The sequence below is a fragment of the Oncorhynchus clarkii genome, chromosome 2 (assembly GCF_045791955.1).
Source record: "Oncorhynchus clarkii lewisi isolate Uvic-CL-2024 chromosome 2, UVic_Ocla_1.0, whole genome shotgun sequence".
NCBI lineage: Eukaryota > Metazoa > Chordata > Actinopteri > Salmoniformes > Salmonidae > Oncorhynchus > Oncorhynchus clarkii.
The window spans coordinates 53,833,409-53,847,206 of record NC_092148.1 but is presented as its reverse complement, the minus strand read 5'-3'; the positions used below and the strand labels follow the sequence as shown (position 1 = coordinate 53,847,206).

The 13,798-nt window shown below is 39.8% G+C and overlaps 2 protein-coding genes across 4 annotated transcripts in view; both read right to left on the bottom strand.

Moving 5' to 3' along the window:
• The window catches only part of LOC139369771 (troponin I, fast skeletal muscle-like), an 81,601-nt gene that overhangs the window by 47,345 nt on the left and 20,458 nt on the right, over window positions 1-13,798 (bottom strand). The window lies entirely within an intron of this gene.
• On the bottom strand, window positions 80-12,501 carry LOC139369714 (troponin I, fast skeletal muscle-like). 3 transcript variants are annotated; one of them, XM_071108991.1, is made up of 8 exons: window positions 12,423-12,481; window positions 9,872-9,994; window positions 6,819-6,845; window positions 6,308-6,350; window positions 6,035-6,163; window positions 5,787-5,876; window positions 549-725; window positions 80-414 (listed from the first exon to the last, which is right to left on the bottom strand). In XM_071108991.1, exons 3-8 carry the CDS (start codon window positions 6,824-6,826, stop codon window positions 319-321), a joined length of 543 nt encoding a protein of 180 aa, XP_070965092.1. In that variant the 5' UTR covers window positions 6,827-6,845; window positions 9,872-9,994; window positions 12,423-12,481; the 3' UTR covers window positions 80-318. The 3 variants fall into 3 exon arrangements, with proteins under 3 accessions (XP_070965092.1, XP_070965086.1, XP_070965078.1); XM_071108985.1 differs by lacking the exon at window positions 9,872-9,994 and having other exon boundaries at window positions 12,423-12,501; XM_071108977.1 differs by lacking the exons at window positions 6,819-6,845; window positions 9,872-9,994; window positions 12,423-12,481 and having other exon boundaries at window positions 6,308-6,361.

Genomic DNA, 13,798 nt, shown 5'->3' with positions numbered 1-13,798 from the left:
TAGTGGTTCCGAGATATAGCATTTTAGTTCTCTTAGTGTATCAGCATGACAAAATATAAATAACACAAACTAAGAAAGATTTCCTTCAAAGGCAATTTATTAGACAAGTTGTCCACTTTTACCTCTACTCCAGTAAACCAACTGTCAAACAATTACACACATCTTGTTTCTGTTTCCTTCTGTTTCTTTCTGTCTTCAAAAGAAACAAAGATGTATTACATAGTTATGATATTAGTAGTAATGCATATCAGTATGTGGTTGACAACTAGACATTACAGGACAGTAGTCAACCACATCACACAAACACATCCCAATGATCTAAGAATCTCCCTGAAACATCTTCTTCCTGCCGTCCATGCCAGCCTTGTCGTCAATGTTCTTACGCCAATCACCAACGTCACGCAAATCCTTATCCTGTGATGATAGAAAGGGTGAGAAGACATTGAAGGGGTGGAATGTTAAGGCCTAAAGTTCATTCAACATTGACAATGTCTCCCGATGCGACATCTCTGTAATATATTGTGTTAGCCTAATGGACAGATACTCACCTCTTTCTTCTCGTCTTTCTTTACTTGTTTCAGGTTGGATCTCAGATCCATGGTCACCTTGTGCTTGGAGCCCAGCAGAGCCTGGAGCATAGCATCAGCAGACATACGCACTTTCTTCAGGGCTGGCTTCTTGAACTTGCCCCTCATGTCAATGATTTTTATGTTTAGGTCTATAACCTGGTGGGTGGAATTTTTATACAGGAAAATCAGTGATTCAGGAGGGCTCAACGGAGGAAACATATGCAAAGTTTGGACACACCTACTCATTGCAGGGTTTGTCTTTATTTTCACTATTTTCTACATTGTAGAATAATAGTTCAGACATCAAAACTATGAAATAACACATATGGAATTATGTAGTAACCAATATATTTTATATTTCAGATTCTTCAAAGTAGCCACCGTTTGTCGTGATGACTGCTTTCTGCAGTGATATGCCATCCCATCTGGTTTGAGCTTAGTGCAACTATAATTTATTTTTCAACAGGAGAATGAACCAACACACCTCCAGGCTGTGTAAGGGCTATTTGACCAAGAAGGAAATAGATGGAGTTCTGCATCAGATGATCTGGCCTCCACAATCACCCGACCTCAACCTAATTAAGATGGTTTGGGATGAGTTGGCCCACAGAGTGAAGGAAAAGCAGCCAACAAGTGCTCAGCATATGTGAGAACTACTTCGAAACTGTTGGAAAAGCATTCCAGGTGAAGCTGGTTGAGAGAATGCCAAGAGTGTGCAAAGTTGTCATCAAGGCTGGTGGTTGGAGCGTTGGACTAGTAAATGAAAGGTTGCAGATCAAATCCCTGAGCTGACAAGGTAAAACTCTGTTGTTCTGCCCCTTAACAAGGCAGTTAACCCACTGTTCCTAGGCCGTCATTGAAGATAAGAATTTGTTCTTAACTGACTTGCCTAGGCTAAGTGTGGCTACTTAGAAGACTAAAATATAATTAGAATTGTTTAACACTTTTTATATTACTACATGATTCCATGTGTTATTTCATGGTTTTGATGTCTTCAATATTATTATGCAATGTAGGAAATAGTCAAAATAAAGAAAAAACCTTGAATGAGTAGGTGTGTCCAAACTTTTGACTGTTACTGTATATACAGTATACACAGTACATTTAAGGAGTGTAGATGACGGGGAGGAGACAGGACAAAAAAATGATTTTTAAGCCTTGAGAGACAAGCCTTGAGAGACAAGAGAAAAAATGTAAGTGCCTTTGAACGGGCTATGGTAGTTGATGCCAGGCGCTCCGGTTTGAGTGTGTAAAGAACTGCAACACTAGCAGGTTTTTCATGCTTAACAATTTCCCATGTGTATCAAGGATGGTCCAACACCCAATGGACATCCAGCCAACTTGGCACAACTGTGGGAAGCATTGGAGTCAACATCTGCCAGCATCCCTGTGGAACGCTTTCGACACCTTGTAGAGTCCATGGCCAGATGAATTGAGACTTTTCTGAGGGCAAAAGGGGATGCAATACTAGGAAGGTGTTCCTAATGTTTTGTAGACTCATATATACAGTGGGGCAAAAAAGTATTTAGTCAGCCGCCAATTGTGCAAGTTCTCCCACTTAAAAAGATGAGAGAGGCCTGTAATTTTCATCATAGGTACACTTCAACTATGACAGACAAAATGAGAAAAAAAAAATCCAAATCCAAAGATTTTCTATGGGGTTGAGATCTGGAGACTGGCTAGGCCACTCCAGGACCTTGAAATGCTTCTTACGAAGCCACTCCTTCGTTGCCTGGGCGGTGTGTTTGGGATCATTGTCATGCTGAAAGACCCAGCCACGTTTCATCTTCAATGCCCTTGCTGATGGAAGGAGGTTTTCACTCAAAATCTCACGATACATGGCCCCATTCATTCTTTCCTTTACACGGATCAGTCGTCCTGGTCGATTTGCAGAAAAACAGCCCCAAAGAATGATGTTGTTTCCACCCCCATGCTTCCCAGTAGGTATGGTGTTCTTTGGATGCAACTCAGCATTCTTTGTCCTCCAAACACGACGAGTTGAGTTTTTACCAAAAAGTTATATTTTGGTTTCATCTGACCATATGACATTCTCCCAATCTTCTTCTGGATAATCCAAATGCTCTCTAGCAAACTTCAGACGGGCCTGGACATGTACTAGTCGGTTAGAACATCTACTTTGTGCATGCCACAAGTAATTTTTCCAAGCAGGGGGACACGTCTGGCACTGCAGGATTTGAATCCTGGCGGCGTAGTGTTTTACTGATGGTAGGCTTTGTTACTTTGGTCCCAGCTCTCTGCAGGTCATTCACTAGGTCCCCCCGTGTGGTTCTGGGATTTGTGATCATTTTGACCCCACGGGGTGAGATCTTGCGTGGAGCCCCAGATCGAGGGAGATTATCAGTGGTCTTGTATGTCTTCCATTTCCTAATAATTGCTCCCACAGTTGATTTCTTCAAACCAAGCTGCTTACCTATTGCAGATTCAGTCTTCCCAGCCTGGTGCAGGTCTACAATTTTGTTTCTGGTGTCCTTTGACAGCTCTTTGGTCTTGGCCATAGTGGAGTTTGGAGTGTGACTGTTTGAGGTTGTGGACAGGTGTCTTTTATACTGATAACAAGTTCAAACAGGTGCCATTAATACAGGTAACGAGTGGAGGACAGAGGAGCCTCTTAAAGAAGAAGTTACAGGTCTGTGAGAGAAGGAAATCTTGCTTATTTGTAGGTGATCAAATACTTATCTTCCACCATCATTTGCAAATAAATTCATTACAAATCCTACAATGGCCTCTCTCATCTTTTGAAGTGGGAGAACTTGCACAATTGGTGGCAGACTAAATACTTTTTTGCCACACTGTATATACACACACACACACACACACACACACACACACACACACACACACACACACACACACACACACACACACACACACACACACACACACTTGAAGTCAGAAGGTTACACTTAGGAGTCATTAAAACTTGCTTTTCAACCACTCCACACATTTCTTGCTAACAAACTATAGTTTTGGCTAGTCGGTTAGAACATCTACTTTGTGCATGCCACAAGTAATTTTTCCAACAATTGTTTACAGAAAGATTATTTCACCTATAATTCACTGTATCACAATTCCAGTGGGTCAGAAGTTTACATACACTAAGTTGACTGTGCCTTTAAACAGCTTGGAAAATTCCAGAAAATGATGGCATGGCTTTAGAAGCTTCTGAAAGGCTAATTGACATAATTTGAGTCAATTGGAGGTGTACCTGTGGATGTATTCCAAGGCCTACCTTCAAACTCAGTGCCTCTTTTCTTGACATCATGGGAAAATAAATCTAAAGAAATCAGCCAAGACCCCAGAAAATAAATTGTAGACCTCCACAAGTCTGGTTCATCATTGGGAGCAATTTCCAATTGCCTGAAGGTACCACGTTCATCTGTACAAACAATAGTATGCAAGTATAAACACGATGGGACCAAGCAGCCGTCATACCGCTCAGGACGGAGGAGCATTCTGTCTCCTAGAGATAAACGTACTTTGGTGAAAAAATGGCAAATAAATCTCAGAACAACAGCAAAGGACCTTGTGAAGAAGCTGGGGGAAACACGTACAAAATAATCAAAATATCAACAGTAAAACGAGTCATATATCGACATAACCTGAAAGGCCGCTCAGCAAGGAAGAAGCCACTGTACCAAAACTGCCATAAAAAAAGCCAGACTATGGATTGCAATGCACATGGGGACAAAGATCGTACTTTTGGAGAAATGTCCTCTGCTCTGATGAAACAAAATGGAATTGTTTGGCCATAATAACCGTTGTTATGTTTAGAGGAAAAAGGGGGATGCTTGCAAGGTGAAGAACACCATCCCAACCGTGAAGCACGGGGGTGGCAGCATCATGTAGTGGGGGTGCTTTGCAGCAGTAGGGACTGGTGCACTTCACAAAATAGATGGCATCATGCGAGAGGAAAATCATGTGGATATTTTGAAGCAACAGCACAAGACATCAGTCAGGAAGTTAAAGCTTATTTGCTAATGGGTCTTCCTTATGGACAGTGATCCCAAGCATACTTCCAAAACTTAAGGACAACAAAGTCACGGTATTGGAGTGGCCATCACAAAGCCCTGACCTCGTTCTATAGAAAATGTGTGGGCAGAACTGAAAAAGCGTGTGTGAGCAAGGAGGCATAAAAACCTGACTCAGTTTCACCAGCTCTGTCAGGAGGAATGGGCCAAAATTCACCCAACTTATTGTGGGAAGCTTGTGGAAGGCTACCCAAACCTTTGACCCAAGTGAAACAATTTAAAGGCAATGCTACCAAATACTAATTGAGTGTATGTAAACTTCTGACCCACTGGGAATGTGATGATAGTAATAAAAGCTGAAATCATTCTCTCTACTATTATTAAAATGAAATTGCAACCTTAACTGACCTAAAACAGGGAATATTTACTAGAATATAGCTCAATATTTTAATATATTTCATACAGTCATTATTGCTCATCTTTATCAAGGGTGTCAATCATTTTTAACCCCACTGTAAGGTGGGGTCCAACACAACATCTCATTGAGTAGCACTCTTCATATTTTCAAGCATGGTGGTGGCTGCATCATGTATAGGTATGCCTGTCATTGGCAAGTACTAAGGAGTTTTTTTAACATAAAAAATAAATGGAAAAGAGCTAACCAGAGGCAAAACCCTAGAGGAAAACCTGGTTCAGTCTCCTTTCCAACAGACACAGACAAATTCACTTTTCAGCAAGACAATAAGCTAAACCACAAGGCCAAATTATGACTTGAGTTCCTTACTAAGACAACTTTGAATGTTCCTGAATGGCCTAGTAACAGTTTTGACTTAAAATGGAAAGACTTGAAAATGGTTGTCTAGCAATGATCAACAACCAACTTGATACAGCTTGAAGAATTAAAATAATAATAATAATGTGCTAATATTGTACAATCCAGGTTTGCTAAGCTCTCAGAGACTTACAAAGAAAGACTCACAGCTGTAATTGCTGCCAAAGGTGATTCTAATGTGTGTATACTTATGTTAATTATATATTAGTGTCTTTTATGTTTATTTGTAAAAACTGTTATTTTAGAATTTTTCTTCCACTTTGACATTACAGTGTATTATGTTTAGATCATAGACCAAAACATGACAATTAAATATTTGTTGGGGTGTGACTACTTTGAAGGCACTGTAAATATATTTATATTGAAACATAAATCAATTAAAAGAGGGTTGCTTACCTCATTGCAAACCATGACTGCTTTGTATTCTAAGTTGTATCTCTCCTCATCAATCACATTAATTTTGTCGTACATCTTTGTGCAAAGGTCCTAATGAAAGAATACAACAAAGAAAAATGTTACCATCAGCATATAATACCTAATTTTATGCCTTAACCTCATTGGTACAGCTGAACCTGATAGAAGCATACTGTATCAAGCAGGTATGATATGTTTTCATAATATCTATGAATATTTGAATATCATACCACCAAATCATCCTTGGAGTGGGGAATCTCCAGAAGAGGGCAGTTCTCCTCCATGTATCTCTCCCGCTCTTTAACTTTCTCTAATGCTTCAGCTTCGAGCAAATCCTTAGCAACTGCCAGCATACAACTCTGGAGACAAATTTATGACAACTTATATATTTGACAGTTGATAAGACGATTGACCAATATCTCCTGTTGTTTTACTACTTTATAAAAAAGTGTTATTACATAAAAAACAAAACATTAAAGGAAGGGCTGAGTGGGATTCCTTACCTTCAGAGTATGCTTACGACTTGAGGACACATTGCCTTTCTTGCTATTGGACATTGGAGAGAAAGTCAGGTTTAGTAACACTCCAAACCAACTCATATTAAATCATAATCCAATTCTGAATGATGTCTCTGCACAATTTTATTTTTTAAAGTGTTCCACTGTCCATATGTTCATACTTTTGTTGTTGCTATAAAAAGCATCATTCAAACATGGATTTACGGCAAAGTGGACACATTTTTCATTTATTTGGTGCAGAGACGATTCAGAATGGGATTGTGATTTAATATGAGTTGGTTTGGAACGTTTTCCAACTTGCTTTATACACATTTTCATAATGCACTGTAGTCAATGGCAAAATGTGACAACCAATTTTCTCTGTAAGGAAACAAGATATAAAACAATGGTTTGGGGGATCAACTAATAGCCCAGATAGAGTGAAAATAAGGCCATGTAAAAATGAGTGAGCGACCCATTTGAAACACAACATGCAAACGAATTGGCATATACTTACTCAGCCATCTTAAGTGTTTGGTGTCTTCTATTTCAAAAAATGAAAAACAATCATTATTATGAAATGTGTACTTAAACAGCCAACATTTTACCAACCATACTTGTATATACTCCATCAGCTATAAAAATAATAAAAACTATACCAATACGATTACTGATACAACTATATACAGTTCCTGTCAAAAGTTTGGACACACATACTCATTCCAGGGTTGTTCTTAATTTGTACTATTTCCTATATTGTAGAATACTAGTGAATACATCAAAACTAGGAAATAACACATATGGAATCATGGAGTAACCAAAAATGGAGTAACCAAAAAAAGATTATTCAAAGTAGCCACCCTTTGCCTTGATGACAGCATTGCACACTCTTGGCATTCTCACAACCAGCTTCATGAGGTAGGCACCTGGAAACATTTCAATTAGCACGTGTGCCTTCTTAAAAGTTCATTTGTGGAATTTCTTATTAATGCATTTGAGCCAATCAGTTGTATTGTGACAATTTATTTAGCTAGGCAAGTCAGTTGAGAACAATTTTTTTTTTTCAATCATGGCCTAGTAACAGTGGGTTAACTGCCTTGTTCAGGGGTAGAAGGACAGATACTGTATTTACCTTGCCAGCTCGGGGATCCAATCTTGCAACCTTTCGGTTACTAGTCCAACACTCTAACCACAAGGCTACCTGCTGCCTTGGTATACTGAAGATAGCCCTATTTTGTAAAAGACAAAGTCCATATTATGGCAAGAACAGAACACTCAATCTCAATCGCACTCCACACTGCCCTTTCCCACCTGGACAAAATGAACACCTATGTGAGAATGCTGTTCATTGACTACAGCTCAGCGCTCAACACCATAGTGCCCATGAAGCTCATCACTAAGCTAAGGACCACAGGACTAAACACCTCCCTCTACAACTGGATCCTGGACTTCCTGGTGGGCTGCCCTCAGGTGGAAAGGGTAGGCAACAACATGTCTGCCACGCTGATCCTCAACACTGGGGCCTCTCAGGGGTGTGGACTTAGTCCCCTCCTGTACACCCTGTTCACCTATGACTGCGTAGCCAGACACAAATCCAACATCATCATTAAGTTTGTTGATGACACAACACTGGTAGGCCTGATCACCAACTATGATGAGACAGCCTATAGGGAGGAGGTCAGGGAACTGGCAGTGTGGTGCCAGGACAACAACCTCTCCCTCAATGTGAGCAAGACGAAGAAGCTGATCGTGTACTACAGGAACAGGACCCCATTAACATCAACGGGGCTGTAGTAGAGCAGGTAGAATGTTTCAAGTTCCTTGGTCTCCACATCACCAACGATCTATCATGGTCCAAACACACCAAGCCAGTCGTGACGGACTGTTTCTCTGCTACAGCACGGCAAGCGGTACCGGAGCGCCAAGTCTAGGACCAAAATGCTCCTTAACAGCTTCTACCCCCAAGCCATATGACTGCTGAACAATTAATCAAATGGTCACTGGACTATTACATTGACCCCCCCTCCATTTGTTTTGTACACTGCTGCTACTCGCTGTTATTATCTATTATCATAGTCACTTCACCCCTTCCTACATGTACAAATTACCTCTAACCGGTACCTCCTCACACTGACCCGGTACCGGTACCCCCTGTATATAGCCTTTTTATTGATATATTATTGTGTTACTTTTTATATATTTTATTACTTTAATTAATTTGGTAAATATTTTATTAACTCTTCTTGAACTGCACTGTTGGTTAGGGCCTGTAAGTAAGCATTTCACGGTAAGGTCTACACTTCTTGTATTCGGCACATGTAGCAAAGTTTGATTTGATTTGAAATAAGCAAAGAGAAACGAACGCCCATCATTACTTTAAGACATGAAGGTCAGTCAATCCGGAACATTTCAAGAACTTTGAAAGTTTCTTCAAGTGCAGTCGCAAATACCATCAAGCGCTATGATGAAACTGGCTCTCATGAGGACCGCCACAGGAAAGGAAGACCCAGAGTTACCTCTGCTGCAGAGGATAAGTTCATTAGAGTTAATTGCACATCAGATTGCAGCCCAAATAAATGCTTCATGGAGTTCAAGTAACAGACACATCAACATCAACTGTCCATAGACGACAATGCGAATCAGGCCTTCATGGTCGAATTGCTGGAAAGAAACCACTAAAGGACACCAACCAATAAGAAGAAGAGACTTGCTTGGGCCAAGAAACACAAGCAATAGAGATTAGACTTGTGGAAATCTGTCCTTTGGTCTAAATTTGAGATTTTTGGTTCCAACCACCTTTGTCTTTGTGAGACGCAGCGGAGTCGGTGAACGGACGATCTCCACATCTGTGGTTCCCAACGTGTCACTTTGCTGGTGACACTGTCAGTAATTGATTTACAATTCAAGGCACATTTAACCAGCATGTCTACCACAGCATTCTGCAGTGATACGCCATCCCATCTGGTTTGCGCTTAGTGGGACTATCATTTATTTATCAACAGGACAATGACCCAAAACACCCCTTCACGCTGTGTAAGGGCTATTTGACCAAGAAGGAGAGTGATCGAGTGCTGCATCAGATGACCTGGCCTCCACAATCACCCTATCTCAACCCAGTTGAGATGGTTTGGGATGAGTTGGACCACAGAGTGAAGGAAATGCAGCCAACATGTGTTCAGCATGTGTGGGAACTCCTTCAAGACTGCTGGAAAAGCATTCCTCATGAAGCTGGTTGAGAGAATGCAAAGCTGTCATCAAGGCAAAAGGTGGCTACGTTTCTCTTTGCTTATTTTAGCTGTTCTTCCCATAATATTGACTTGGTCTTTTACCAAATATGGCTGTCTTCTATGTACCACCCCTACCTTGTCACAAACAACTGACTGGCTCAAACGCATTAAGAAGGAAAGACATTCCAAGGCACACCTGTTAATTGAAATGAATTCCGGGTGACTATCTCATGAAGCTGGTTGAGAGATTACCAAGAGTGTGCAAAGATGTCATCAACGAAAAAGAGTGGCTACTTTGACGAATCTAAAATATCAAATATATTTTAATTTGCTAAACACTTACTTTCTGTTTCCATATGTGTTATTTCATAGTTTTGATGTCTTCACTATTATTCTACAATGTAGAAAATAGTAAGCATGAAGAAAATCCCTGGAATGAGTAGGTGTGTCCAAAGTTTGACTGGTACTGTAGGTTTAGATAAATTGAGAATGTTAGACAGGTCAATACAAAACAGTTTCACTTTATTCAAGCACATCGAATAACAACACTCTAGATTGTTTCTAATTTGTGTTATTGAGTCTGTCCCTTCTTATAATTGTCCCCACTCTCTCATACTTCCAACAGGGCCATGCAGACAGAAATTACAATGGACATCTTTGCTTGGGTTTGTAATGAAGACAAGTAATTAGAATACATTCTGAATCCCTTAAACTCAGCCGACTCAATCTTTGGTCTGGGCTCAGGGTGTCCCCGGAGATGGGAACGTTATCTTGAGTTGAGTGGAGGAGATCTAAATTGGTCCTAGATCTTGTCTTAAGTGGCTCTACTTTCTGACTTGTCTCCGAGAGGTCACAGTAAGCCAACACGACAGCTGGTGGTGCCTTCTAGAACATCCCTTAGATGACCAAGACGTTAGGCCACGTTAGGCCAAAAATAACTGCTTCTGCTCTATCAGGTTTGTTCAGTGCACTAACTCAACTGTCTCCACTCTTCATGATTTCATACACTGAATAGATGTATTGTCAAAATAAGTTTATAAGCATCTCTTTTTCTTTCGAGGGTAATTATTGTTCAGATTCAAATTCAGATTAGTTTACTGTGTAATAAACCAGAGCCATGAATGTCTCATAATGCTATTTAAAGGAGTAGAGTTCTCAAAAACTACAGTCCTAGACAGTACATTTCAGACCTGCAGAAGAGCGGGTACTTCACAGTACTTTTAAAATTGGAATAGTATCACTCCGGCTTCAATAAGCTCAATGACACAGGCGTAGAGGTATATGTGTGCTGTGTGCTGACATGTCCACTGTTCAACTTGCCGTGGTATGAGGTCATCTATTGACAAAGACATATCCTCACTATGCCCATGAACTCCAGTACAGTAACTCAAGTGCTTTGGTCATATCGAAAATCAAAACGCAGGACGTTTTTGCCGCTCCGAAAATGCAGTGGAGCCAATACTGTGAATTAGGTTATACACTGGGTGTACTAAACATCAGGAACACCTTTCCATGACATAGACTGACCAGGTGAATCCAGGTGAAAGTTATGATCCCTTATTGATGTCACTTGTTAAATCCACTTCAATCAGTGTAGAGGGAGTGGAGACAGGTTAAAGAAGGATTTTTGAGACATGGATTGTGTATGTGTGCCATTCAGAGGGTGAATGGGCAAGCCAAACTATTTAAGTGCCTTTGAAATGGGGTGTGGTAGGTGCCAGGTGCACCGGTTTGAGTTTGTCAAGAACTGCACCACTGTTGGGTTTTTCACACTCAACAATTTCCTGTGTATATCAAAAACGGTCCACCACCCAGGACATCCAGCCAACTTGATACAACTGTGGGAGTCAACTTGGGCCAACATCCCTGTGGAATGCTTTCAACACCTTGTAAAGTCCATCCCCCAACAAATTGAGGCTGTTCTGAGGGCAAAAGTGGGCGCAACTCAATATTAGGAAAGTGTTCCTAATGTTTAGTACACTCAGTGCATGTTCATATGGCGAATTAGGTGATGTATCAGAGATGTCTACGATGTTGTAACAGGCTGTTTAGTTATCTCCAAAATATGTTGACAGGAAGGAAAACATTTGTAGATCACTTTCAGATTCATGTCTTGTGGTGGTGTACCCTTTCAGCATGTCAAGTCGTCAGTCCATATATCAATCATTTACCACCCCATGGATAATTATACAGTTGATGTCTGCTCACTAAAACATATTTAATACACTACTGGAACCTGAGAAACTTTTCTTTATGCAAATACTACTATTGAAATGTTACACATTAAGATCCATCAACAACATAATTCAAGAAATACTGTACAAAACTGAAATATCAAATGTATTGAAATAAACCAAGTAATTAAGAAATGGATGTTTGCTCTTTAAATCACTGATGTCAATATTTTATCATTTATATTTGAGTCATTCGAACATGGTTCATTTTATTGCAATTCAGCCGACTATGAAAATATGTATTAGTGTAATATATTACATTTGTTTAAATAGGAATACAATGTAATAGACAGAGAGCATTACCATGTGAAGCGACGACCAAAAACATTAATTTATGATTATAGGAAATAAATCAATATTTCCAAAACATTCTAACACTCTTGGACACTCTAAGACTCAATGTTAATAGCCAATAAAAAAAATGAGTAATCACATTCAAATACAATTCAAATGCACAAACATTTCACATATTCAAATGCATTTCACACGCTAAATTTTTTTTTCCTCAACCAACAGGCATATCACTATAATACTACAAGTACTCATGAATAAGTTGGCGCAAAGGCGTCATGCTACTATATAGTAATTAAGACACTATTCCTCTGGATAGTGTCTAACTAGATAGAAGCACAGAACAGAGACAGACTGGATGGTTCTCACCTTGGAACTGAGGAGAGCGGCACAGGCTTGTTAAGGGATGTCCAACTGACTGACTGCAGGAAGCTCAAGTGTTAAGAAGGTATATATTGCATTCTCTGATCACTCTCTATAATCCTACATTCTCATTATGGAAGCGGATTACAGACCAAACCAATGGGCTGACAAGGTCATGAAATACAGTACAGTGTTTCCCTGTTCGCTCCCCTCCCCAGCGTCTCCATTATAAATAACCCGTCCTTCAAGATTGTTGTTCTTATTTCATTATCTTTTATTTAGCATATGCCATCACCCATAAGAAGCAGAGAGGGGTAGAACTTTAAAGGCCACTCGCATCAACAGTAATAGAGAATGCTGTAATTCACACACATGCAGTATGTTCAGAACACCAGACGTGCAACTGTCTGGCATCCATGTTGTATATTGTAAAAGGATGACAAACTATTAAACTGGTCATACCTCGGAGGCGTCATGTGTCTGGGATTGATGTCCGTGCCTCCTGAGGCGCCCAAAGGACCCGATGACAGTTCTGTCACTTTCGGATCTCTTACTGAAAGAAAAGTAAGATAGACAAGGATTTCAAGGATGATTTATGGATATTTATTTTACTACAAACTCAAGTTTTCATTATGGATGAAATAATTAACCTTGGAAACATATTGAGTGCTACTTGGAAACATTAATCAGCACTACCTAAATACTAATCAGTTCTCACATTGAGCGCTCTATTATAGCAAACCTAATGCAATGGTAAATCTATGCGATCACAGTAGCACTATAGGTCTGGGTGTATGTACAATATTTAGGCTATTTTCACAGCCATTACCATGAGTGCAATAGCTGGAGGTGGTGCAAAAGGGCTGGGTTTTGACCAGTAAACAAGTCGGAGGTGTGTCACGGGTTTGTCCACTCATGGCATTCCATGGCTTAATACTGCATTCATTTGTCTCAAGTTTTGTAAGTTATGCAAGAAAAAAAAAAAAAAAAAAAGTTATGCAAGAAAAAGTATGTGAACCCTTAGGAATTACCTGGGGTTTTGCATAAATTGGTCATCGAATTTGATCTTCATCTTAGTCACAACAATAGACGAACACAGTGTGCTTAAACTAATAACACACAAATTGTATGTTTCTTGTCTATATTGAATACATCATTTAAACATTCACACTGTAGGTTGGAAAACGTATGTGAACCCCTAGGCTAATGACTTCTCCAAAAGCTAATTGGAGTCAGAAGTCAGCTAACCTAGAGTACAATGTTTGTATAATTTCATTATTCCAATATGTTTTCATTAATTTAATTCACTTAGTCTATTTTATGAGAAGACCTAAGATTATGAATTGTTGATATGAATAAAGCTGGAAAGGGTTTCAAAAGTA